General features: G+C 42.2%; 1 protein-coding gene across 1 annotated transcript; it reads left to right on the top strand.

The window, feature by feature from the left end:
- The first annotated feature begins 345 nt into the window (after positions 1-345).
- On the top strand, positions 346-15,110 carry LOC114568518 (gastrula zinc finger protein XlCGF8.2DB-like). The gene is made up of 3 exons (XM_028598132.1): positions 346-429; positions 10,562-11,929; positions 15,094-15,110. Exons 2-3 carry the CDS (start codon positions 10,819-10,821, stop codon positions 15,108-15,110), a joined length of 1,128 nt encoding a protein of 375 aa, XP_028453933.1. The 5' UTR covers positions 346-429; positions 10,562-10,818.
- Positions 15,111-27,964: the final 12,854 nt, after the last annotated feature.

Raw genomic sequence — 27,964 nt, 5'->3', positions numbered from 1 at the left:
GCTGCTCTGAGTGTGGTAAAGCTTTTAATCAAGTGGCACACCTGAAGAGACACAAAAGATCTCACACAGGAGAAAAACCTTTCAGCTGCTCAGTGTGTAAGAGATCTTTTACACAGAGAGGAAGTCTACTGTCACACGTGGCTTTAGTCCACAACGGAGAGAAAAGATTCAGCTGCAGTGTTTGTAACAAAAGATTTGCCTGGCATTCTGAAATCAAAACACATAAATGTGTTGGTCATATAAACACAGAAGCTGATGGAGAGGACTGTGGAGTTACAGAACCAGCCAGGAACTTACATCCACTTTTACAACCAGAGACTGAAAACCAGACTGGAGACTCTTCTGAACCTGAGACTGATGACAGTGCTGATTGGAAGGAGACCAGAGAACCTCAGTCAGCTTTAGACTCTCTGAAATATGATTCAAGACGTAAGAAAACATTCAGCTCCTAATAGTACTGTCTAAACATTTGATATAGTTATGTAAAAGTACTGTCTAAACAGTTGGAATTCTTAGTTAAAAGTACTGACTAAACTGTTGAAATAGTAGCTAAAAGTACTGACTAAACTGTTGAAATAGTTAGCTAAAAGTATTGACTAAACAGTGAGAGCTCGTGATAGATGATAAAAATGCTTCACAAGTTAAAGCACAGTTTGATGTGCTGCAATTGTCTGAAAATGCAACTGCATTGCACAAATCTCTGATGTCTTTAATCCCATCTGATCAACAAGAAAAACAAAATGCATGGTTCAACAAGCATCACTTAATACAATCAAGGATTTACTGAAGATGTTAAAGTTAGGCTTCCAGAAACCAGCAGGCCTCTTTCAAAGCTAACTCCTGATATTGAATGTCACCAGGAAGCTCTGTCAGTGAAAGAAAGTGGGATTCATGAGGCTGTGAAAAAGGGACAAGAGCATCTATCTTCTCAACATGATGACCAGGATGACATGTTGCCATTATTAGGGCCTGAGTGCCGACAGCAGTAAAGGCCCTATTGAAACTGAAGGAATTATTTTCCTGGCAAATGAATTGCCTTTTTGAGGGGCTTAACATATTCAAAAACTCACCAAAATTGGCGGTCGCATCAAGTCTGGGGAAAATTTACGTATTTTAAGGGTTTCGGGAATATGTGCACAAAAATGGCTCGCTAGCGCCCCCTACAAAGTTAAAGAAATTGAGCCCCTGCAGTGCGTTTAACGTAGACTCACGAAACTTGGTAAACATATGTAACATGCCAAGATGTACAAAAAACGTCATTGGAGCCATAACCTAAACCCAACAGGAAGTCCGCCATTTTGAATTGAAAGTTCGAAATTACTGCGATTTTGGCCATTTCCACATGTCGTACTTTAACGAGGTCCTCCTAGAGATTTCATCCAATCAACTTCAAACTCGGTCTGTGCCATCTTAAGATGTTGACGATGACAAGTTGTTAAAAGAAAAACTTTTCGTTATAGGGTGTGGCGCCATTTTGTTCCTACAAAGGTATCTCCTCTTGTTAGCATTCCACTGGCCGGCATTTTTTTTTTTACGTCACTTGACTGCGAATAACTTTACATCTGAAGCGTTTAAAGACTATTTGTCCGTTGTTTATATCTAAATAAACACAACAATGTATAAAAGGCTCCATTACCTTGTACCTCATGTTATGGCTCTTTAGCAGACGTTTTTGTAAAAATAAGCTAACGATTGTGTCATAACCACAAGACTTACTGTCACACAGTAGAGGAATTACCGTATAGTACAGGAGAAGCTTGCAGGCAGTTTCGACTTACATTAGCTGTTTAGGTTTAATTACTAATGTTAACTAGCATGTTAGCTAGCAATAATTAGCCTGTGCTGATGTTATCTCCTTACATCAGTGGTTCTCCAACTTTTTCGGTCATTCCCCACTTAGGACAAGGGGGAATTTTCAAGCCCCACCTGCCCCCATCGCCCCAAAACAATGCTAATGAAATACGCAAAAAGCTTAAAATGTTCCAATTTATTGAAGTAACAAGTTGTATCGAAATACAACTAACTATCTACATCAAATAACAGCAAATTCAAAAATAAAGAAAATAAAAGTGCAGCTGTGTCAAAATTTGTATCAAGTTCAAAAATAGAAAAGACATAAAAGTGCCACTTTGCAATCTGTTAAAAAAAGAAAAGAACAGAAATCCATTTGGCAAGACAGGTCTATTTATCCCTGCATTAGTGGCTGAAATGCACAATTTCGGGGGTGATCGGTCTAATAAGCGGCAACACACTATAAGGACGGTTTGCTCTCACGCATGATGCATTTATAGTCACACACACACACACACACACACACACACACACACACAGTCACTCTCTAGTCTAGTGGAGGCGGGTATGGCTGCAACCTGGAGTGTCCTAAGCTGTCCCGTATCATGCCGAGGCATACCGGTAAATTCAGAGGGTCAAAAATACGAAATCGAATTATTTTCCAGATTGAGTCACGGGTCCATGGGTGTCAGTTTGGTTTGAAATGTGCTGGGGACAGAGACTCATTTGGAAGTGCATTTCCAGAAGTGCTGGGTACAATGACGCATTCATTTTTTTTTCTCTCTTTCGCGCAAGTTATGTTTGAAAGACGCTGTCCTGTAGCTTACTAATTAATAAAAACGTGGTTTAATGTACGTAAACAATGATCAATGATTACCAAATTTCTCTCTCATATTGCTCCTCATAACCACTGAAAACTGTAAAAAATTCGAACCCAAAGTCCTATTATTATGGACGTTATCTGACATCTGACTCGTTTCTGCTTCACATTTTCAGCAGGGCAGCGTAGCGGCTGTGGGTTGACTCCCAACGGTTCTCATGGGCTTCATAAGTCCTAACATGAAAAAGCTTAACGTGGTTTAATGTCATGGTCTAGTGGAGGTCATGGTCTAGTGGAGGTCATGTTCTAGTGCGAGGTCTTGGTCTAGTGTGAGGTCTTGGTCTAGTGGAGTTCTTGGTCTAGTGTGAGGTCTTGTTCTAGTGGAGGTCATGGTCTAGTGGAGGTCATGTTCTAGTGCGAGGTCTTGGTCTAGTGCGAGGTCTTGGTCTAGTGCGAGGTCTTGGTCTAGTGCGAGGTCTTGGTCTAGTGCGAGGTCTTGGTCTAGTGCGAGGTCTTGGTCTAGTGGAGGTCATGGTCTAGTGGAGGTCATGGTCTAGTGGAGGTCTTGGTCTAGTGGAGGTCATGGTCTAGTGCAGCTCTAATTTTATTCGAAACTGTTTTTAAGTAGGATAGGGCTTATGAAGGAATGTTTCTAATGTTTTTAATTATTTATTAATCACTATAGTAGTTGGTCAGCACCGAGAACTGAGTTCTTATTTCGTTCCCCTCATCCGTGTTGTGAGAATGACAAATAAATAAAGTATCTATCTAAAAGAAAATGTTTTAAGGACCTCTGGATCAGTTGTGCGGAGTGCTGCTCCTCAGCGATCTAATGGCATGGAATTATACTTTAAGAAAAAGGAAAAAAATGTTGAAGCTCTTAACATTGATGCAGACTTCCACTTCCACATAAACTTGGAAAAGATTAACAAGGAAAATCAGCAACTGGAAATGCTGTGTTACACTTTGGAATACCAAAAAAGAAAAGGGCAGACAATAACAAATATCTCCAGCATAGGCCCCTGGAGCTTATGAGACAGAGCACAGTTCTAAATACTGGTACTACAGCGCCTCCAGTGTCTCATCACAGAGATGTCCATACACTCTTTTCCACAAATACTAACAATGATCAGAACCACATGTTGTCTATAATGGAAAAACCGAATGAGATAACCGCAATGCTGGTGCATCATCAATGTCTTGCATCGCTGTTATACAATTATTTATTTATTTTTATATATATATATATATATATACACATATACATACACACACACACACACACACTGATGAATACACTGTTTAAAGTCATGTTTAAAGTGTGCATTAAATTTATCACTTAATTATCTTTATAGTTTCTATATTTTAGAATCCAAATTCTTGAGAATCTCTTTTCTATGTCCATATAGGCCTACTAGGAAGGAAAGCATACAATAAAAAAGGAAACTGCCTCTGTGAAACACAAAAACAAAAAGAAGTGAGAAAAAACGTGGCAGAAGTGGACCGACTGAATGACATATATCTAAAAATATACATTTACGAACTACTGCCCTTAAATGGAACCATTTAAGAAGTGTTTCTTTTTTACAAATGTGTTTCACGTTGTGATAATTCCATATGAAGCTGCTGCTCACTCTGTGTAAAGAATACACAATGTGTATTCTCCATTTTAGCATCAGTAAATGTGTGATCGATACCGTAGTCTATTTAAGAAAGCTGTGAACGTGCACTTATCCCAACAATGTACACCTGGCTTGACATAGCTTCACCTTCTCATCCTTGCTCGGCAAACGTGCAACCGATTAAGCCACGATGAGCGGATCACACTAACTCAAGCTGCGCTTTTTCGGGTATCCTGGATTTCTTCATTCTACTTTTGTGCAACCACAACAACTTGTCAGAAGCTGTCAACATATGACTGGTTCAGGCTATGCAAAGGCAAAGACTTAACTTCCAACACGTTGGAAATGAGCACATAATTGCATCTGCCTACTTGGATATGGTCTTCATGGCCAACAATAAAATCTGAAGATGGAAAGGGTATACATGCATACAGTCTGTTCTTGCATGGATGTTGCAACGCCATGGAGGAGGTGCATAGTCTGTGTGAATTGAATACTCCTGCCAATGTGATCACTGTGATTAAAAGATTGCCCTACAAACTGAGAGACAAGTGGCGAACCGTGTCATGTTACATCCAGGAAAGGCATTGCCGGAGAGCTATGTTTGTTGATATTGTGAATTTTATGGAGCACCAAGTGAAAATCCTAACAGTTTGGAAACCTACAGGATGCGCCAAATGTTGGTGTCAAATAAATAAGTCGGCAGGACAAAATCACCTCGCTTAAGACCTAAAGGAAGTAGCTTTGCCACTGCTGCTACTACAGTTGAAAAGACACTAACAGAACACAAGGTTGGAGATGGATATTCACCTGAAAAGACTTGCCTGTATTGCAAGGGTGGACACATGCCCGAGGTTTGGTACTCCTGGAGAAGAGAGCTCAAAGTGAGAAGCTTGATTTTCTGAAAAAGAATGGAGTTTGTTTTGGCTGTTTGTGTAAGGAGTGCAGGAAACGTCTCTCTTGCAAAACATGTGGCTCAAGACACCCTAGAATGTGTCACCTTCACCACAACGACAAGGGAGCACATGCACACAAAGGCAGGAGCAATTCACGGAGTGCAGTTGGCAATTCTTTGGTAAGGCAGGCAAAAGAATTTCTGATTTGACACTTAATGAACTCTGGAAACATCAGTTCAAGAAAGACTTTCCAGAAGGCAGTCAGGAGAAACAGCCAGGACTTTAAAGGGAAGACTGCATGTTCTTGGAAATGGCTAACGATACTGTGAAACTAGTTGATGGCCATTACTGTATTACTGTATTGCTTTACCTCTAAAAGACAGAAAGATAGGCATGCAGAACAACACATCCTTAACCTGAAGAGAAGGTTTATTAGAGATGCATTATTCCACAAGGACTACACTGCTTTCATGAATAACCTTGTATCCAGTGGAGATGCAGAGAGAGTGCCAACCACAGATCTGGAAGCCAGTGACAGAAAGGTTTGGTATATCCTACACCACTGTGTATACCATCCGAAGAAAGGAAAGATCTGAGTTGTCTTTGATTGTGCAGAGTCATTTTAAGGTGCATTACTCAACGCACAACTCCAAGCTGCGCTAACTTTGCTCTCCGAAGGTGCACTTAAGACAACAAAGACTTCTTCAGCCAGCAAGTGTTTGAGACCATCATGTACAGTTTTTATGTGGATGACTGCCTTGATTTTGTGGCCTCAGAACAGGATGCTGTATCCCTCTATAAAGACCTTAAAACTATCTGTGCCAAAGGTGGCTTTCATCTAACAAAATGGATAAGCAACAGTCGCAATGTGTTGGCTTCAATACCTGAAGAAGAGAGAGCAGGAAGGAAGGAATTCAAAGACCTGGATTTGGACCATGACTCACTACCTGTTGAGAGAGCACTGGGAGTGCGTGGGTGCATCAAGTCTGACACCTTTAAGTTCAGCATAACCCTTTAGGAGAGACCATTGACCCGCAGAGGGATTCATTAAATTGTCAGATTTTTCTATGACCCTCTGGGGATCCTAAATCCTGTGGTTTTTACAGCTAAAAGGATTCTTCAGGATCTGTGCCGGAACCGGCTAGGATGGGATGACTTCATACCACAGGCAGTTGCTCAGGAGTGGATGGACTGGTTGAAGGAGCTACATCAGCTGGAAGGCTTCAGCATCAGACGATGTTTAAAACCACGGAACTTTGGAGAAGCAACCACTGCTCAGTTGCATAATTTTGCCTATGCAAGTGAGGACAGATATGGTACAGTTACCTATCTGCAGATGAGCAATTAACACTCTCAGACACAGTGCCTTCATAATGAGAAAATCCAGGCTGGCACCTTTAAAGGCTGTTACAATACCACGCATGGAGCTGACTGCTGCTGTTGTAGCAGCTCGCATGGACAAACTGTGGAGAAAGGAGCTAAGACTACAACACTGTTTTCTGGACATACAGTACCTCTGTATTGTAGTGGGGGGCAGACACCATCACCTCATTTAAGAATAAACTGAAAACTCTCCTCTTTGATAAAGCTTATAGTAAAGAAGTGAGGAGTTGCAGCGTCCGCCTAACCCGGCCCACCTGCTTCTCTTCGTAGTCATCAGATTTATTGATCATATAATCAATAATATAGTGAGAGTAGAGGGAGGCAGGCCAGTACAGCCTCTCATCAATGTTTTCATTTGTTTCCTTTTATATGCATCCTGTCCCAGAACTGCTTGTTACTAACCTAGCTCTGGGGAGTTTACTCCCCGGAGTCCTTATGTTTCTTGCAGAGCATAGCTCTGCGATTCCCTTCAAACGCCCGGCCGCGTCTGCTGCACCCACCCGTGCTCTGCAGCGCCACGTTTCATCCCGCAACGTCCTGCTGTGACATGAACTACAACGACTACCTTCAAAGTCACTGTTCCACTAGCTTTAATGCGACTATTATCACCATCACACCCCCAACCGACCCCGTCAGACAATGCCTACCAAGAGTCTGGGTCTGCCGAGGTTTCTTCCTAAAAGGGAGTTTTTCCTTGCCACTGTCGCAATAGCCACTGCTAATGCTTGCTCTTGAGGGAATTACTGTAATTGTTGGGGCTTTGTAAATTATAGAGTGTGGTTTAGACTGTAAAGTGTCTCGAGATAACACTGTTATTATTTGATACTATAAATAAAATTGAATTGAATATTAAAATACATTAAGAATGAAACTTCAAGATTTTGAATCTTTGTGGCCAACAGGGTCTCAGAGATTCTCGAGGTTTCTAACTTGTCTCAATGGAGATATGTGAACACTGCACACAATCCTGCAGACCTGACTTGAAACTTGGATATCTGGTCCCTCATTTCTCTTGCAATCATAAGAAGACTGGCCTGTTAACCTAGATATGTTGCAAGAATTTCCACCTGTAGACTTTGAGGTCAAGATCTCCACTGCAATTGAAGTTTCTACAGTCAAAGACGAAGATGATGCAGCGACATGTTTGATCAACCACACCTTGTCTTGGACACATCTAACAAGAGTGATGGGCTGGATCCTAATATGGAAGGTTTTCCTTATGAATCTCAGGAAGAAGGACATTGGTGATTTCGAGCATAAGCTCTGGGATGGTTATCTCTCATTGGGAGAGATCAAAGAAGCTGAAATCAAAATGATCATGTTCTGTCAGAGAAGAAGGTTCTCAGAAGAGTTCTGCCTCCAAAAGGGAGAAGGTGTGTATATATAAGCTCAATCCAATACTAGAAGATGGTGTGTTAAGAGTTGGAGGATGGCTGAGTAAGGCTGCCATGCCTGAAGAGTCAAAACATCCTGCCATACTAGCTAAATACCTTCATATCTCTGATCTCATCCTACAACATATTCATCAAGAGGTTGGCCATGGAGGTAGAAATCATATGTTGTCAAGGCTACGCCAGAGATACTGGATCCCTGGTGCCAGTGGTTTAATAAGAAAAATTCTGGCAAGATGTGTCGTCTGTCGTTGACTACATGGAGCTGTAGGTCGTAAAGACAGAGTTTCTTTGGTAGAACCTCCCTTCAGTCATTCTTGCATTAATGCCCTACGACGCTTCATTGCAAGATGAGGGCAGGTCAAAGAGCTACGTTCAGACAACGGCAGTAACTTTGTCGGCGCAGAGCGAGAGTTGAGACGAGCCATTGAAAGGTGGAACCTGGAAACGATCAATGATGTGCTCTCGTTGAAAGGAATAAAATGGACCTTGAACCCTCCCACTGGATCGCATCATGGAGGAGCATTGGCGAGACTGATCCATTCTGTCAGAGAAATTCTTAACTCTACTTTGAGGACACAAAGCATCTAGGATGAGGAAGCACTCCACACAGTGCTGTGTGAAGTTGAATCAATCCTGAACAGTAGACCTATCGCAAAGGAATCCACAGATCTAAACGACTTGGAAGCATTAACACCTAACCACCTTCTGCTGCTCAAAACTAAACCATGTTTACCAACTGGACTGTTTCAGAAAGAGGACATGTACAGTATGCACGGCAAAGATGGAAGCAAGTCCAATACATGGCTGACCTGTTTTGGAAAAGGTGGACTAAGGAGTACTTACCACAACTGCAGGAACGACAGAAATGGACAAAGATCAAGCAGAATTTCATTTCTGGAGACACCATACCAGTGGTGGATGATTCTGCTCCCTGCAACTCCTGGATCATCGGAAGGATAACAGAAGTGGTTCCAGACAGAAGAGGACTCATGTGACAAGTCTGGATAAAGACCCAAACCAGCTGTATATGCAGGCCTGTAACCAAGATCTGCCTTCTTCAGGAGTCAGCTGTTTCCTCTTTGCTGTACTTTGATAACTTGACTTTTGACTGATTTGAATGGACTATTTTTTTACTTTTTGCTTCTGAGAGAAGACAGAAGATTGGATAATTTTTTGTATGATGGACTATAAATATGTTTTTTGTGTATATCCCTGCATGTGTAATATATGTTATAATTACTTTGTATTAACTGTAATAATTAGGGGCCAGAATGTAAGAGCCAGGTGTAGTTCTATTATTTTGAAAGGACATGTACGGTAATCAAGGCACCTGGTGGGGGCGGAGGAAGCAAAACTAAATAAACTAAAACTAAAATGATGTGCTTCTCCAAATCAAGGAACACCGATGATGCTTGTCAGATTGTTACTATAGATGAGAGAGTAATTGAACGAGTGTCAGTCTACAAATTCTTAGAAGAAAGTTTGTCCTTCAAGCAACATATAGAGTGTCTAACAAAACAACTTAGAGGGAAGTTGGGTTTCTATTATAGAAACAAAGGCTGTTTCTCTTTTAGTGCGAGAAACACTTATACAAGCAACATTTCTGTCAATGCTGGATTATGGTGATATTTTATACATTGCATGCAAATCAATGTTCTCTGAAAGATTTGTTACTAATTCTAGTTTTCGTACTCATCACTGTAACTTGTATATGAGTGTTAGTTGGCCTTGCACAATCGCAGGTTGGAGCATTGGTATATTTTTCTTTTTAAGTCCATACTGTGTAAACTGCCTCCTTACTTATGTTCTCTCCTGACTCCTAAAGTCACTACCGGGAAATGTAATCTTCAATCATATGGGCAAATCATGTATGACATTCCCCGAACACGAACCGTTTTCGGTGAAAGTGCCTTTACATTTTTTGCACCCTCATCCTGTTATGAACTGCAGACTCATCTTAAATTAGACTACCTACGAACATTGATACAGTTTAAAATTAGGAGAAAGGATTATTTAAGTACTAAATGCACATGTGCTGCTACTGGGCGCTGCTGGTGATTATGCTGGTGATGTTAATTTGCCAACTGTTTTCTTTTTCTGTTTTTGTTGTACATTTTAAATATGGAACTTTTGTACTGCTGTCTTGGCCAGGACTCACTTGAAAAAATTATTCTGAATCTCAATGGGATTTCTCTTGGTTAAATAAAGGTTAATAAAAAAAAGTAATAATATCTGTTCACCGGTTTTGTGACTAAATGAGGGGGTGAAAGGGGGAAGTCTCATTATTTGCTGACCGCTGTTTTTCACACTTTTCTAAATGCTGTTTATGACTTTTGGACACAACTTCATATGCAAATAACACAATTATGGGATGTATTGAAAGCAGAACCTTGTTAGTGTAAATAAATCTGGAATCCGTGATCATTAAGCGCGTCTGGCAAGTTATTCCCCTACTCAACCTCTCGGTGGCTAAAATCTGAGTCTCAGATTGCCACCTACAATGGTCAACAGTGCTAACACAGATAGCGGGATTACTCCCTAGTTAGCTAAAAGTACTGACAAAACAGTTGAAATAGTTAGCTAAAAGTAATGTTGGAATAGTTCGCTAAAAGTAATTACTAAACAGTTGTCTCTATTTGATTTTGTTTCCTGCAGATGTGCAGCAGCTGTCGGTGGTTAAAGAAGGGGTTCCCCCTGAGCAGCAGGGGTGTAGCTCCAGTGTGGACCAGCAGGAGCCAGAGTCCCCCCCACATTCTGAAGAGGAAGTGTGGAGCAGTCAGGAGGGAGAGCAACTTCAAGGGCTGGAGGAGGCTGATATCACAAAGTTCTCATTCACTTCTTTCCCTGTGAAGAGTGAAGATGATGAAGAGAAAGGTCAGTCCTCACAGCTTCATCAAAGACAAACTCAATACATGGGAACAGAAGCTGATGGAGAGGACTGTGGAGGACCAGAACCAGCCAGGAACTCACATCCACTTTTACAACCAGACACTGAAGAACAGACTGGAGCCTCTTCTGAACCGGAGACGGATGGCAGTGCTGATTGGAAGGAGACCAGAGAACCTCAGTCAGCTTTAAACTCTCTGAAACATGAATCAGGACTTAAGAAAACGTTCATCTGCTCTGAGTGTGGGACAAGATTTGGCCTCAAGTCAAATCTGAAGCAACATATGAGAACTCACACAGGAGAAAAACCTTTCAGATGCTCAGTCTGTAAGAAAGCTTTTACACACAGTGGAACTTTACGGTCACACATGAGAACTCACACAGGAGAAAAACCTTTTAGCTGCTCAGTTTGTAAAAAATCTTTTACACAGAGAGGGAATTTACAGTCACACGTGGTAGTCCACACAGGAGAAAAACCGTTTAGCTGCTCTGAGTGTGGTAAAACTTTTACTGAAAGGGGACACCTGAAAAAACATGTAAGAATCCACACAGGAGAAAAACCTTTTAACTGCTCAGTCTGTAAAAAATCTTTTACACAGAGGGATAATTTACAGAAACACATGAGAACTCACACAGGAGAGAAACCTTTTAGCTGTTCAGTCTGTAAAAAATCTTTTACACAGAGAGGAGATTTACAGAAACACATAAGAGTCCACACAAGAGAGAAACCATTCAGCTGCTCACTTTGTAAAAAATCTTATACACAGAGTTGGAGTTTACGGTCACACATGACAGTCCACACAGGAGAAAAGCCTTTCAGCTGCAGTGTCTGTAATAAATATTTTACACATAGTGGAAATTTACAGAAACACATTAGAACTCACACAGGAGAAAAACCTTTCAGCTGCTCAGTCTGTAAGAAATCTTTTACACGGAGAGGAAATTTACGGTCACACGTGGCTGTAGTCCACACAGAAGAGAAAAGATTCAGCTGCAGTGTTTGTAACAAAAGATTTTCCCGGCATTCTCATGTCAAAACACATAAATGTTTTGGTCCAATGGAAACGGGAGCTGATGGAGAGGATTGTGGAGGACCAGAAACAGCCAGGAACTCACATCCACTTTTACAACCAGAGACTGAAGGCCAGACTGGAGACTCTTCTGAACCTGAGAATGATGACAGTGCTGATTGGAAGGAGACCAGAGAACCTTTAAACCATCTGAAAGATGATGCAAGATGTAAGAAAAAATTCAGCTGCTCTGAGTGTGGGAGGAGATTTGGCCAAATGGGAAATCTGAAGCTGCTCTTAGTACCGACTAAACCGTTGAAATAGTTAGCTAAAGTATTGACTAAACAGTTGACATAGCTAAAATTACTGACTAAACCGTAAGATGTTATTGCAGGAAAGTGTTGACTGTATGTAGATTGGCAGCTCTAACCTGTGTGATGCCTTCACATGCTCCAGTCCATACTGATAGTAGTTTAGTTAAGATGAGCTAATAGCTAATACATTCATCCATAGTACACGTGCACCGGGGAGATGATGGACCCTGGGAGGTAGTGGCTAGCAAACGTGGCTAAATGTGCTAACATGGTTAACAGTGCTTACACAGCTAGCGGGATTACTCCCTAGTTATCTTAAAGTACTGATTAAACAGTCTGTATTTGTTTCCTGCAGATGTTCAGAAGCTGTTGGTGGTTAAAGAAGAGGTTCCCCCTGAGCAGCAGGGGTGTAGCTCCAGTGTGGACCAGCAGGAGCCAGAGCCCCCCCCACACATTAAAGAGGAACAGGAGGAACTGTGGAGCAGTCAGGAGGGAGAGCAGCTTCAAGGGCTGGAGGAGGCTGATATCACCAAGTTCCCATTCACTCCTGTCCCTGTGAAGAGTGAAGATGATGAAGAGGAAGCTCAGTCCTCACAGCTTCATCAGAGACAAACTCAACACATGGAAACAGAAGCTGAAGGAGAGGACTGTGGAGGACCAGAACCAGCCAGGAACTCACATCCACTTTTACAACCAGAGACTGAACACCAGACTGGAGACTCTTCTGAACCTGAGACTGATGACAGTGCTGATTGGAAGGAGACCAGAGAACCTCAGTCAGCTTTAAACTCTCTGAAACATGATTCAAGATGTAAGAAAACATTCAGCTGCTCTGAGTGTGGGAGACGATTTGGCCGCAGGTCAAATCTGAAGCAACACATGATAATTCATACAGGAGAAAAACCTTTCAGCTGCTCAATTTGTGATAAACGATTTGTCTTTAAGTCATCTTTGAAGACACACATGAAAACTCACACAGGAGAAAGACCTTTTAGCTGCTCTGAGTGTCAGAAGAAATTTGGCCGCAAGTCAAATCTGGAAGATCACATGATAACTCACACAGGAGAGAAACCTTTTAGCTGCTCAGTTTGTGATAAAAGATTTCGCCGCAAGTCATGTCTTAAAAAACACGTGTTAACTCATACACGGGAAAAACCTCAGCTCAGTCTGTAAGAAATCTTTTGCACAGAAAGATTGAAAGATGTATAGAAAATGTATAGAAACACTGCCCAGTGTGAGTGTTTAAAGATTTATACAGAAGACATAACTGACACACCACATGGCAGTTCACATACAATACAGTACACTGCTCCAAATTATTTTGCACAACAGTTTTAAAGCATTTTATAGGTTGTAAAGTACTAGTAATGGTCATTTGCTGAATTTGCAGCATTAGGTCATATTTACTGAAATCAAAAGCTATTTCAATCAAACGCATCTTAACATGGCAAGTTACATGTTAACATAGGACCCTTTCTTTGACATCACCTTCACAATTCTTGCATCTATTGAACTTGTGAGTTTATGGAGAGTTTCTGCTTGAATGTCTTTGCAGGATGTCAGAATAGCCTCCCAGAGCTGATTTTTTGATGCGAACTGCCTCCCACCCTCATAGATCTATGCTTGAGGATGCTCCAAAGGTTCTCAATAGGGTTGAGGTCAAGGGAGGATGGGGGCCACACCATGAGTTTCTCTCCTTTTATGCCCATAGCAGCCTATGACACAGAGGTATTCTTAGTAGCATGAAATGGTGCATTATCATGCATGAAGATGATTTTTCTACAGAAGGCACAGTTCTTCTTTTTGTCCCATGGAAGAAAGTGGTCTGTCAGAAACTCTACATACTTTGCCGAGGTCATTTTTCACACCTTCAGGGACCCTAAAGGTGGCCTACCAGCTCTCTCCCCATGATTCCACACCAAAAGAATTGTGCAAAACATGACTCTGCCACCTCCTTGCTGACGTCGCAGCCTTATTGGGACATGGTGGTCATCCACTACTCCATCCATCTGGACCATCCAGGGTTGCATGGCACTCATCAGTAAACAAGACTGTTTGAAAATTTGTCTTCGTGTATTTCTGGGCCCACTGCAACCGTTTCTGCTTGTGAGTATTTGTTAGGAGTAGCAGAAAAGTAGGTTTATGCACAACTGCAAGCATCTGGAGGATCCTACACCTTGAGGTTCACGGGCCAGCAGCTTCAAATACCAGTTTGCTGCTTTGTAATGGCATTTTAGCAGCTGCTCTCTTAGTCCGATTAATTGGTTTGGCAGAAACCTTCCACATTATGCCTTTATCTGCACAAACCCGTGTGTGCTCTGAATCAGCCACAAATCTCTTCATGTAACTTGCCCCGTTAAGATGTGTTTGATTGAAATAGCTTTTGATTTCAGTAAATATGACCTCCTATTACTGCAAATTCAGCAAATGACAATTTTCAGTTCTTTACAACCTATAAAATTCTCTGTTGTGCATAATAATTTGGAACCATGTATTTTGAGTTTTTTTATTTTTGAAAAAATACAGTTTTCATTGGGTGGTTCAATGAAATTCAACTTATACCCTAATGGTTAGTGACTTGAACATTATATATATATTATATAATTTGCATTGACTATTTAGGAAAATCAGTGTAAAATATAATTTGCATTATAATTTGGAACACAGTGTATACTTAAGAAACGGCACACAAAATTGAAAGTGCTCTTTTCAAAAAGTAAACTTGTTGTTTGAGGTCCCACAGGGGTCAATCCTTGGCTGTCTTTGTTTTTTAAGATAACTGACCTAGCGTCTGTCTCCCAAACTGTGTTGAGTGAAATGAAAATGAACCGTAATTAGTTGGTTCAATTCAAAGTGTTTCCTTCTTTATTAAACTTCTTTTCTGTTCTTTTTGCACAAGAGATAACTGAGTGATACATTTATAGAGGACTTCATCTTAAATGCCTCTACTTCTATTGACTCTTGTGTGCTGTTGTAGCTTTTACAATAATGTGAAGACATATAACTCAGCCACATACAAGTGAAATGTTTCCACACACTTATTATTCTCTATTTACACTACTGAAACGCTGTCATATACACTATTGCAACATTTCCAACAGAGTGTTTCATTATTTTTTATTATTTCATGTGATGACCTATAACTCCGACACACACGAGTGAAATGCTCTCACACTCATACTTTATTGAAACAAATTTCACTTTTTTATAGTGTATATGCCAACATTTCAGTAGTGTGTATGAGAGGGTTAGGCCAGTGACTAGGCATTTTCTTGATGCCATGGAAAGACAAGACTATACCCTGTACAGAAAACCCTGTGTGAGCTTTTATATTTTTGCAAAAGCGTTGTTGAAGTGAGCCTGAGATCGGAGACTTTAACCGCCAACGGCGGCTTCTTTGTGATTGCTGTGCACATGATAATAAATGAATAACATTAATCAAGATGTATTACCTGCTGAAAATGAGTGTGAATGCTGAACCAACATCTTCTAGCAGGTTCCAATTTTAAATCTGAGGATAATGGACTGGAGAAAAATGTCTCCATATTCCCATGAGAATAGTTTCTGTTCTGCTTAGAGGGATTCTTAAAATAAACTTTCATGTAACTTGAATCCAGTTAATTAGGCTGCATGAAAGCAACTGAAAATAGTAAATGGATTTCCTGCAGAAAATGTGTGTGATTGCTGAAAGATGAAAAGCTAAACTGGATTGATGTCTGAAATGTAAAAGAAGGAGGTGAAGTAGTAAGAATACCACTAAAACAGTGGGAACATGGGTGGGTCAAAGTAGTTGAAGTTTGACAGATTAGTATAATTGTATATGACAATAAACTATCAAATAAAAACATGAACATTAACCCGCCAGCAATGGCAAAAAAGCACTTTTTGTTTAAAAGATTGCAAATGATAAAACACTTACCCTAGAATTAAGCTGTAAAAACTAGTGCTGTCAGTTAAAAACGTTCTTAACGGCGTTAAAGTAAAAACTACAACACCACACCGGATCTAGCTAGACCGGAAACACAACAACAGGCACGCCGCACACACCAAAGAGTAGTAGGCTAACGGTACGTTTTGAGTGGATGGTGAGCGCCAGACCCCAAAATGGATGCCAATAAGATTCTGAATGGAAAGTTTACTTTTAAAAAGTTGCCAAATGGTTCCATTGACAAGACAAAAGTCATCTGTGTGTTTTGTCGTTGTGAACTGAGCTATCATTGCAGCACGTCCAGTCTGAAATACTACTTGATGGCCGAGCACACAGCTGATGCAATTCTCCGCCCCCTCATCAAAGCCAGCCGACAAAAGCACAAAGCAAGCCGATCCACTTTTCCATGTTGAAAAGAGCATTAAAATGAGAAAAAATAATGGGACAAAAAGAAATCAAGGGACATTCAGAATGGATAAAAATGCGCGATTAATTGGGATTAATTGCAAGTTAACTATATATATCGTGATTAAATATGTTAATTGTTTGACAGCACTAGTGAAAACCAAATTGTTTGTCAGATTCTCAAAATTATGACAGTCCCTGAATGTGCCTCGCTGAAATTGGCTGTAAAAAATCGCTGTAAAAAGCTCCAATGTTAAGCCAAAAAAGCACCCAGTGAATAACAAACTTGCATTGAACATTCCCTTCTTTAAAAAACAAATGTCAAAAATCAACCATTTGCATGATCAAGAAGCTGTAAAATGCATAAAATCCGGTGTCTTCTAACATACAAGAGACACAAGAGATTTGTTTACTGTGAGGCCAAACTGACTGAGACAAGCACCAAAACACAGCGCAGCCTACTGGTGAACAGTGGTAGAAGAAGTATTCAGATCTTTTACTGCAAAAAATATACTAAAACTACACTGCAATAAGTCCTGCATTGAAAATGTTACTTTATTAAAAGTACATAAGTATCATCAGGAAAATGTAGTTTAAGTATTAAAAGTAATCTATGCAAAACTAGTAATTAAAGCTGTTACAATCCAACACTGGTGTTACCTTTGTAAAAATGTAACTAATAGGCTCTATGCACGCATCACTTCCGCACTGGCGTAAGGATGTTTGGTCATTTCCGGTTACTGGGAGAAAACATTTGACAGTGAGTAGACCTTTATGATCGCTGAGATGAAGTATGCTAACGCTAGCTAGCCTGTGCTAGAAGCCTTGCGTTGGTGTTTTAAGTCATGATTCCGTCCTGCTTCAGGTTAATCATGCTTTAAATAAAGTTGAATCAAGAAAAGCTGCACCTCAGTTTTCTCTCTGTGACTTTGTCACAGTCACACCTAATTGAGGAAGCAACCAGATCACTTCTCTAACCTCTAGGCCACCACTGCCCCAAGAAACAAGTGATGAGTTATCAGGGCCAGGGGTTTAAATATGTGTGGGGCTGGGTAGCACCAGGGAAACACTCAAAACCTTTTTAAAACCGATGCCATTATGATACCTGAGTTACTGACATTAAAACCTTTGTGTTGTGTATCCTGAAAAAAAATCCACCTCTCATCCAGTACTGGTGCTGAAAGAACCTAGTAATAATATTTTGTTGTTGTGTCCTTTCAAACCAAAAGTGTTTTCATCAAAAGTATATATAAAGAATTTCACAGTAATAATATGTTTTCTAACTTTTAATGTTGTCAGTTTATATATTGTCACTTTTACAAGGTATACATTTACAATGCCATGTATTGTATATATATAATATATATATATATATATATATATATATATATATATATATATATATATATATATATATATATATATATATATACTATGTATATATTATCTTGTAAAGACAATGTCACCAAATGATGAGTTATATGCCGTTTGTTTCAACATAGTCACCTTATAAAACTATACCAGCCCATTATTGGAAAGTGCTGTTACTCTGACATTACATCACATTGATTGACATCACAGGGATTACTATACTGAATAACTTATGTTCCTTAACCCTGCGATTGAGCCGATCAACGTGGCCTCTCAGTCTGGCAATAGATTGCGTCTTCCTGACCTCTGGCTCAGACAGTTGTGCTTTCTTACACAGAAAGGTAGGTATGTGGATCTTGGAGGGCACACCGTCTTCTACAAGGAAACCCTTGTCAACCATGATGGCCATAGATGGGTTTAAGAGAGCCGTAATGCCAGACTGCTTCAGAATCTCTTTATCACTGATGGCACCTTCATAGAGAGATGACGCAAAGGTTACTGCGCCATGAGGGGCCATCCCAATTAATGCTTTAAATGTGCAGTGTGATTTATAGGTTGAGAACACCTCACTCTGGAGGAGAAGAGAACTTGGTGTTTGTCAGCGTTTTTCGGTACAGTCCAAAATAATTTGTGTGTGAGAGTAACCCTGAAAAACCTCATCCAGCCAAATACCCACAGCCCCTAGTACAGTATACAGGAAGTTAGCCCATGTATTTATGATGCGACTTACAGTTGACTGGTGGCTTTTGAATCTGTGGGCCAGATTCTTCAGCATCACACCCAATGACGAGTAATTCATAAAGAGAAAAAAATCTGTCAATGGGTTGAAGAACCTGAAAAAAGTAAGAATTCCATTATTACCTCATTACACAATTAGATTGTGACTGGCTCAACTTATTTAGCTGTAACGTGTTACCTTTCTAGATGTTAAGTGTCCATACACAACATTAAATTGCAAGCATGTTAGCATCCTTATTGACAGTTATACAACAACCTGGAACATTAAGGCACTAAGGTCAGAAACTGGACCACACACGTCAGTCCTTTTGCTTACTGCTCTTCTCAGTATTCTTAAAATACAATGCGCTAGAAGATAGCCTAGATCAAGATAGTTTCAGATACTTTACTCATCCCGAGGTTCAAGGTTTCCAGTAGCTTACAACAACACACATCACACATGCAACATTTAAACAGATAACAATACTAGTCATTGTTGACAGCTCTAATACGTCTATATAGCTCCTCTCTTTAACCTGCCTCTCTTAAGTTATGCTATTACAATTCTAGACTGCCGGGGAGGCTGTTCCTCCCTAAGACACACTGAGCTGCTCTCTCATCTCTACTTGTTACTTTTGTATGCATCCTGTCCAAGAAATGCTTGTTACTAATCTAGCTCTGGGGAGTTTACTCCCCGGAGTCCTTATGTTTCTTCTTCTGCATTTCCCGGCTGCATCCTGCTGCGTCCTGCTGCACCCGCCGCACCCACCCGTGCTCTGCAGCGCCACGTTACATCCCGCAACGCCCTGCTGTGATGTTCATATGCACAGAGTAGTCAGGATCCGGTATAGGAGACTGCACTACTCAGTATGACACGATGTGCCCTGCTATGACATGAACTTCCACGATAACCTTCGAAGTCACTGTGACTTCTAATGTGACTGTTATCACCACTGTTCATCACGCCCCCAACCGGCCCGTCAGACACCGCCTACCAAGAGTCTGGGTCTGCCGAGGTTTCTTCCTAAAAGGGAGTTTTTTCTTGCCACTGTCGCAATAGCCACTGCTAATGCTTGCTATTGAGGGAATTACTGTAATTGTTGGGGTTTTGGAATTTATAGAGTGTGGTCTAGACCTACTCTGTCTGTAAAGTGTCTCGAGATAACTTTTGTTATGATTTGATACTATAAATATAATTGAATTGAATTGAATTGAATTGAATTAAAACAAAGTGGACATTTTAATTTACCTTGTGAAAAACCTTATGTCATCATCAGATCTAGCAAACTGCTCCAAGCAGAACTTGCTGCTGATAGTTACCTCTTCAAGTTGATTTTGGAGCATTGCTATCTCTATATGAAGTTCTTCATTGTGGTCAAGGGACATAGCCAGCACAGTAGGTTCAGTACTGTCTCAGTAGTCATGCTCAGGAGGATAGTCCAATTCCACAGACGGATCATGCATGGTTTCTGTGTTGGGATGCTCGGTCCTTTCCCAAACTCCGGGCCATGGGGCTAGAAGACTGGAACAGCTCCCTTCTTCAGATGTCTGTGCCCAGCTGGAGTCGGAGGCTCTATCGCACCTTCAATTTGAAAGTGTTGGCTGCAGACTTGTGTGTTCGTTGTAAAGAAGTTGTCTCGTCCGATGTTAATGTAATTCATTGTCTTTGGGAAAAGTAAAAAAACTAAGAGAAGAATTGCATCTTGCAGACATTGTACATCGCAGCACACAGCAGTGGTGGCTGGAAGAGCCGTCATCCCGTCTTTGAAAGGACACTTTTCAAAGGTTTACACGTCATTGCGTTATTAGACAAGTATAACAAGTAAAAACATTAACATAAACAACACAACATCTACGAAAATGAACAGTTTTGAATGTTTTGACGACAAGCATTCAATGGTAGCATACAGTAGCACAGCATTGTACAATAACTGGAAGTTTACATCCATCCTGAGATTTAACTGGAAATATGTCATGCTTGCCTGTTCTTTGTGTGAATGATTTACAGCCAAAATTCTTTTTTTTCCTGTATTGTATATACATGTGTTCCCATATATATATATATATATATATATATATATATATATATATATATATATATATATATATATAAGGGAAATGGGTTATTATCTGATTCAATTGTTATTCTATTTAAAAAAAAGAAAATCTTAAATTTGACCATTTTGTTATATTTATAACTTTGTTATACTGTTCAAAAGACATTTAGGAGCTATTCGTACTTCTGCTCATGGTTGTGCTTGTTAATTTGAGATGCAAAACGTGCAGATAGAGTGAAACATGAGATCACTGTGAGTAATCATGGGACAGGAGCAAAAAAACGCTCAAAAATGGCTTCGTTTAACTTTCCCCTCAGACAAACCCTCGGAGTGTGACAAGATTCACACTCTGAAACTTTTCATCTTACGATTATGATATGATCAACATAAATGGTAACTTTGTTTTCAACCTGGAATGATGGGAACAACAATCTTTTTACATTTGGGTAACTAGAGTCCAGATTAAAAAAAAAAAAAAACCTTTAAAGGAATTGGGAAACTAACTACCATGATATTTAAAAGTTTTCTCAGAGCTGTGAAAATGCAATAAAATATTTGTCTTTCTTCAAACGTGTATTTTAATCATTTATCTTGCTGTGTGTTTATCTAAAGAAGCCTAAAACACTTCCGGACTTTTATTTGGAAGCTCAGCAACTAATCTGCACCGGAAGTTGTAGTCTTCACTCCGGCTAACTTCACACTTTGAACAAGATGGCGTCTAGCAGAAAGGAGTGTTAGCAGAGTGTCTTTGCTGTGTAGAGAAAGAGGTAAAATGTGTAAAGTCCAGATGCTGAGAGCGTTGGTGGAGCAGCGACTAACTGCGGCTGCTGAAGAGATATTTGGGCTGTTTGAAAGAACGATAGCAGAGTACGAGGAGGAACTTTGTCGTTCAAAAGAGGAGAACGAGCGACAACGGGAGCTACTGGACGCTGTTTACAACCCTCAGCTTCGGCTACACAGAGCAGGTTTGGTCCGCTACTTCTTCCTCTCTCTCTGGTTAAACTGACCGCATGTTTGTTCAGACTGCTTCTCTGCAGCAGCACAGCAGTTACTCGATTCAACCCAAGGCCCTTAGCTGCACGTCATCCCCCTTTCTCCCCCATTTCCTGTTTTCAAAGTTGCTGACGATTGCATACTGCAGTATGCAGTATGTACTGCATATGTTCGTCAGTAGTATGCAGTATGTACTGCATATGTTCATCAGTAGTATGCAGTATGTACTGCATATGTTCATCAGTAGTATGCAGTATGAAACACGACGCTGAAGTTAGCTTCTTATTCATCAGGGAAACATAACTTCCATTGCTGAGTGACTGATCCGCCATTTTTTTTTTAACCTCTGTATTGAAGACGTGTTAGTCATGAAGGTCTATTATTAATTATGCCTAAACCACACTTTTAGATTAGTGGAAGCTTGATTTTATTTGTGAAAATGCAATAAAGGGGGATTTCCCTGTTCTTTGTCATATGTAGACTGTAGAATATCAGCAGTTAAAGTTATATTTGTGCACGTTGCAAAAGAAGCTGTGTGCAGTCATTGAGGAAGTGGTTCAAGGAAATGTCTCTGATGCATAGAAGTAGGGCTGCAACTAACGATTATTTTAATAATCGATTAATCTGTCGATTATTTTTTCGATTAATCGATGAATCGGATAAAAAAAACAAAAAAACATTAATTTACATCAACTCAATACATACATACTTGTTGTTTTAGTTAATAGTTGTGTAAAGGTAAGTAACCCAAATAGCAGATACAGACAAGACACACACAAACACACACACTTATTCATTAAATTATTACCATCATTGTAGTAAGTGCAAGTTAAGTTCATTTATACACCACACACATAATATATACAGTACAGGCCAAAAGTTTGGACACACCTTCTCATTCAATGTGTTTCCTTTTTATTTTCATGACTATTTACATTGTAGATTCTCACTGAAGGCATCAAAACTATGAATGAACACATATGGAATTATGTACTTAACAAAAAAGTGTGAAATAACTGAAAACATGTCTTATATTTTAGATTCTTCAAAGTAGCCACCCTTTGCTTTTTTATTAATAAGGGAAATAATTCCACTAATGAACCCTGACAAAGCACACCTGTGAAGGTAAAACCATTTCAGGTGACTACCTCATGAAGCTCATTGAGAGAACACCAAGGGTTTGCAGAGTTATCAAAAAAAGCAAAGGGTGGCTACTTTGAAGAATCTAAAATATAAGACATGTTTTCAGTTATTTCACACTTTTTTGTTAAGTACATAATTCCATATGTGTTCATTCATAGTTTTGATGCCTTCAGTGAGAATCTACAATGTAAATAGTCATGAAAATAAAAAGGAAACGCATTGAATGAGAAGGTCCATCCATCCATCCATCTTCGTCCGCTTATCCGGTGTCGGGTCGCGGGGGGAGCAGCTCCAGCAGGGGACCCCAAACTTCCCTTTCCCGAGCAACATTAACCAGCTCCGACTGGGGGATCCCGAGGCGTTCCCAGGCCAGGTTGGAGATATAATCCCTCCACCTAGTCCTGGGTCTTCCCCGAGGCCTCCTCCCAGCTGGACGTGCCTGGAACACCTCCCTAGGGAGGCGCCCAGGGGGCATCCTTACCAGATGCCCGAACCACCTCAACTGGCTCCTTTCGACGCAAAGGAGCAGCGGCTCTACTCCGAGCTCCTCACGGATGACTGAGCTTCTCACCCTATCTCTAAGGGAGACGCCAGCAACCCTCCTGAGGAAACCCATTTCGCCGCTTGTACCCTGGATCTCGTTCTTTCGGTCATGACCCAGCCTTCATGACCATAGGTGAGGGTAGGAACGAAAACTGACCGGTAGATCGAGAGCTTTGCCTTCTGGCTCAGCTCTCTTTTCGTCCACAACGGTGCGATAGATTGAATGCAATACCGCACCCGCTGCGCCCGATTCTCCGACCAATCTCCCGCTCCATTGTCCCTCACTCGCGAACAAAACCCCAAGGTACTTGAACTCCTTCACTTGGGGTAAGGACTCATTCCCTACCTGGAGAAGGCATTCCATCGGTTTCCTGCTGAGAACCATGGCCTCCGATTTAGAGGTGCTGATCCTCATCCCAACCGCTTCACACTCGGTTGCGAACCGATCCAGTGAGTGCTGAAGGTCGCAGGCCGATGATGCCATCAGGACCACATCATCTGCAAAGAGCAGCGATGAGATCCCCAGCCCACCAAACTGCAACCCCTCCCCACCCGACTACGCCTCGATATCCTGTCCATAAATATTACAAACAGGATTGGTGACAAAGCGCAGCCCTGGCGGAGGCCAACCCTCACCTGAAACGAGTCCGACTTACTACCGAGAACCCGGACACAGCTCTCACTTTGGTCATACAGAGATTGGATGGCCCTGAGTAGACCCCCTCACCCCATACTCCCGCAGCACCTCCCACAGTATCTCCCGGGGACCCGGTCATACGCCTTCTCCAAATCCACAAAACACATGTAGACCGGTTGGGCATACTCCCAGGCTCCCTCCAGGATCCTTGCGAGAGTGAAGAGCTGGTCCGTTGTTCCACGACCAGGACGGAATCCGCATTGTTCCTCCTCAACCCGAGGTTCAACTATCGGCCGAACCCTCCTTTCCAGCACCTTGGAGTAGACTTTACCAGGGAGGCTGAGAAGTGTGATACCCCTATAATTGGCACACACCCTCTGGTCCCCCTTTTAAAAAGAGGAACCACCACCCCAGTCTGCCACTCCTTTGGCACCGTCCCAGACTTCCACGCAATGTTGAAGAGGCGTGTCAACCAGGACAACCCCTCCACACCCAGAGCCTTGAGCATTTCTGGACGGATCTCATCAATCCCGGGGCTTTGCCACTGTGTAGTTGTTTGACTACATCAGTGACTTCCGCCTGGGAAATCGGCGACAATCCCCGTTATCCTCCAGCTCTGCCTCTAACATAGAGGGCGATTAGTCGGATTCAGGAGTTCCTCAAAGTGCTCCCTCCACCGCCCCTATTACCTCCTCAGTGGAGGTCAACAGTGTCCCATCCTTACTGTACACAGCTTGGATGGTTCCCCGCCCCCCTCCTGAGGTGGCGAACAGTTTTCCAGAAACACTTTGGTGCCGACCGAAAGTCCTTCTCCATGTCTTCTCCAAACTTCTCCCACACCCGCTGCTTTGCCTCTTTCACGGCAGAGGCTGCAGCCCGGGCCCCTTCGGTACCCTGCAACTGCCTCCGGAGTCCTCCGAGATAACATATCCCGGAAGGACTCCTTCTTCAGTCGGACGGCTTCCCTGACCACTGGTGTCCACCACGGTGTTCGTGGGTTACCGCCCCTTGAGGCACCTAAGATCCTAAGACCACAGCTCCTCGCCGCAGCTTCAGCAATGGAAACTTTGAACATTGTCCACTCGGGTTCAATGCCCCCAGCCTCCACAGGGATGCACGAAAAGCTCCGCCCGGAGGTGTGAGTTGAAAGTCTGTCGGACAGGGGCCTCCTCCAGACGTTCCCAATTTACCCGCACTACACGTTTGGGCTTACCAGGTCTGTCCAGAGTCTTCCCCACCCCTGACCCAACTCACCACCAGATGGTGATCGGTTGACAGCTCTGCCCCTCTCTTCACCCGAAAGTGTCCAAAACATACGGCCTCAGATCAGATGAAACGATTATGAAATCGATCATTGACCTTCGGCCTAGGGTGCTCTGGTACCAGGTACACTTATGAGCATCCCTATGTTCGAACATGGTGTTCAATTATAGACAATCCATGACTAGCACAGAAGTCCAACAACAAACAACCACTCTGGTTTAGATCAGGAGGCCGTTCCTCCCAATCACCTCTCCAGGTGTCTCCATCATTGCCCACGTGTGCGTTGAAGTCCCCCAGCAGAACAATGGAGTCCCCCACTGGAGCCCCATGCAGGACTCCAGTCAAGGTCTCCAAGAAGGCCGAATACTCCGAACTCCTGTTTGGTGCATATGCACAAACAACAGTCAGAGTTTTCCCCCACAACCCCCGCAGGCGTGGGAGGCGACCCTCTCGTCCACCGGGTAAACCCAACACAGCGGCGCTCAGCCGGGGCTTGTGAGTATCCCCACACCCGCCCGGGCGCCTCACACCCTGGGCAACTCCGGAGAAGAAAAGAGTCCAACCCCTATCCAGGAGTATATGGTTCCAGAACCGAGACTGTGCGTGAGAGGTAAGCCCCACCAGATCTAACCGGTAGCGCTCCACCTCCCGCACCAGTTCGGCTCCTTCCCCCACAGAGAGGTGACGTTCCACGTCCCCAGAGCCAGCGTCTGCCGCCCGGGTCTGGTCCGTCGAGGCCCCTGACCTTCACTGCCACCCATGTGGCATCGCACCCGACCCCAACGGTTCCTCCCACAGGTGGTGGGCCCATGGGCTGGAGAGATGGGAGCCACGTAGCTTGTTCGGGCTGTGCCCGGCCGGGCTCCGTGGCAAACCCGCCACCAGGCGCCGCCGACGAGCCCGCCGCCTGGGCCTGGCTCCAGACGGGGCCCGGGCTTCCTCCGGGCAGGGTCACTCCATCTCTACCTTGCTTCTTCATTGGGGTTTTTGAACCATTCTTTGTCTGGCCCCTCACCTGAGACCACTTTGCCTTGGGAGACCCTACCAGGAGCACAAAGCTCCAGACAACACAGCCCTCAGGTTCACAGAGACACACAAACCTCTCCACCACGATAAGGTGATGGTTCACGGAGAAGTGTGAGTGTGTGAATGAGAAGGTGTGTCCAAACTTTTGGCCTGGACTGTACATGACAACACATTGAAAAATGAATGGGCCAAAAAAGGCGAGTGAATAAAACGTGTCTTTAGTCTTGTAAACTATACCCCCCCTGCTTTATTACTGTTATTACCAAGCTAACGCTAGCTCGTCATGCTAGTCAGCTGGATAACGAGTAACCAACAGCACCAGAAGAGCTCCTGGAGGGACGGTACGTTCCTCCCTTCAGAACGGAACAGAAGTAGGATAGTGTAGTGACTTTACCCTGCTGTTGAACTCCCGTCCTCCTCATCAAGGACTCAAACAGGTTTACGTTTTAGGTGCTGACTCATCACCGTGGTGCGCCCGTGCCATGCCGTGTCGCTTTTGCTTATCTTGCAATTAACACGTTTCTGATTTATTTAGTGTGAAATGCTCCCACACCTCGGATGACTCGGGTCGTACTGATTTCTCTGCCTCCGCCGAGTGTTTCAGAACAACGTTACGGGTCTCTCTCCGTATTTCCTCTACCCCCGCTCTGCTCTTTTTTCTTTTCTTTCGCTCTGCTCTGCGCTCAACTCAATTTTTTTTTATCTCCGCGACTAGGTGGCGTAATAGTTGCACGACACAGCAAATCGATAATTAAATTCGTTGCCAACTTTTTTAGTAATCAAATTTTATTGATTCGTTGTTGCAGCCCTACATAGAAGGTTCAGCTTGATCCGTTAACAGTAGTTGAAGCCTTTTATGGCGCAGGAGTGCATTGTGTACCAGGCAGATAAGCAGGAACACAGGAAAGGCAGTTAAAGTTACAGAACAGATGAGGAAGTTGCACCACAAGGTCGTGTGTGTGTGTGTGTGTGTGTGTGTGTGTGTGTGTGTGTGTGTGTGTGTGTGTGTGTGTGTGTGTGTTTTGTGAAGATAAGAGTTTTTGTCTAGAAACTAGGAGACACCACTCTGTGAGGAGAGAATAAGGGGGGTCCTGTTTTCTGTTTGCCCGTTTTTTCATATGTGGGCTACATTAGAATAAGTGAATTCTTCTTTTATTGCATTTTCACAAATAAATAAATAAATAAAGCTTTCTGAAACTGTTTTAAGAATCTTGAGCCTCTTATTACAGTCGGAGGATCAGTCACTCAGCAATGTAAGTTATGTTTCCCTGATGTATTGGAAGCTAACTTCAGCGTCGTCAGACGACTGCAGTGTGTAGTACCTGCATTATAAAGTATGCAGTACCTACCACATGCATAGGTATGAAGTACCTACTGCATATGTTCATCAGTAGTATGTAGTATGAACCAGTTTAATGGCTTTATTCTGCAGTATTGTAGGCCAGGCTGAGCCTTTTGAACAAGCTCTTAAAGCACTGGGAGAGAAATAACTCACACCACCAGTTCAAAGGAAAAATATAACTTTTTGAGCTTTGCATTTTTTGTTTGTTTACTTTATAAGATGTGGAGATTTTAAGAAACTGAAACTTAATTTCTTACAAACATTAATTATAAACTTGAATATTACATTAATATTATTACACGTTATGTTATAATTTATTTACAAAGCTGTCGAAGAGAGGTGTGTGTGTGTGTGTGTGTGTGTGTGTGTGTGTGTGTGTGTGTGTGTGTGTGTGTGTGTGAGAGAGAGAGTCCGGCCAGGGAG

Source organism: Perca flavescens, chromosome 14, assembly GCF_004354835.1.
Source record: "Perca flavescens isolate YP-PL-M2 chromosome 14, PFLA_1.0, whole genome shotgun sequence".
In the NCBI taxonomy this organism is placed as follows: domain Eukaryota; kingdom Metazoa; phylum Chordata; class Actinopteri; order Perciformes; family Percidae; genus Perca; species Perca flavescens.
The sequence above is the reverse complement of the archived record's forward strand: the minus strand, read 5'-3'. Positions and strand labels throughout refer to the sequence as shown.

Bases quoted from the DNA above. Each gene is read 5' to 3' on its own strand.
- LOC114568518 (XM_028598132.1), top strand. From the start codon at position 10,819: ATGGGAACAGAAGCTGATGGAGAGGACTGTGGAGGACCAGAACCAGCC.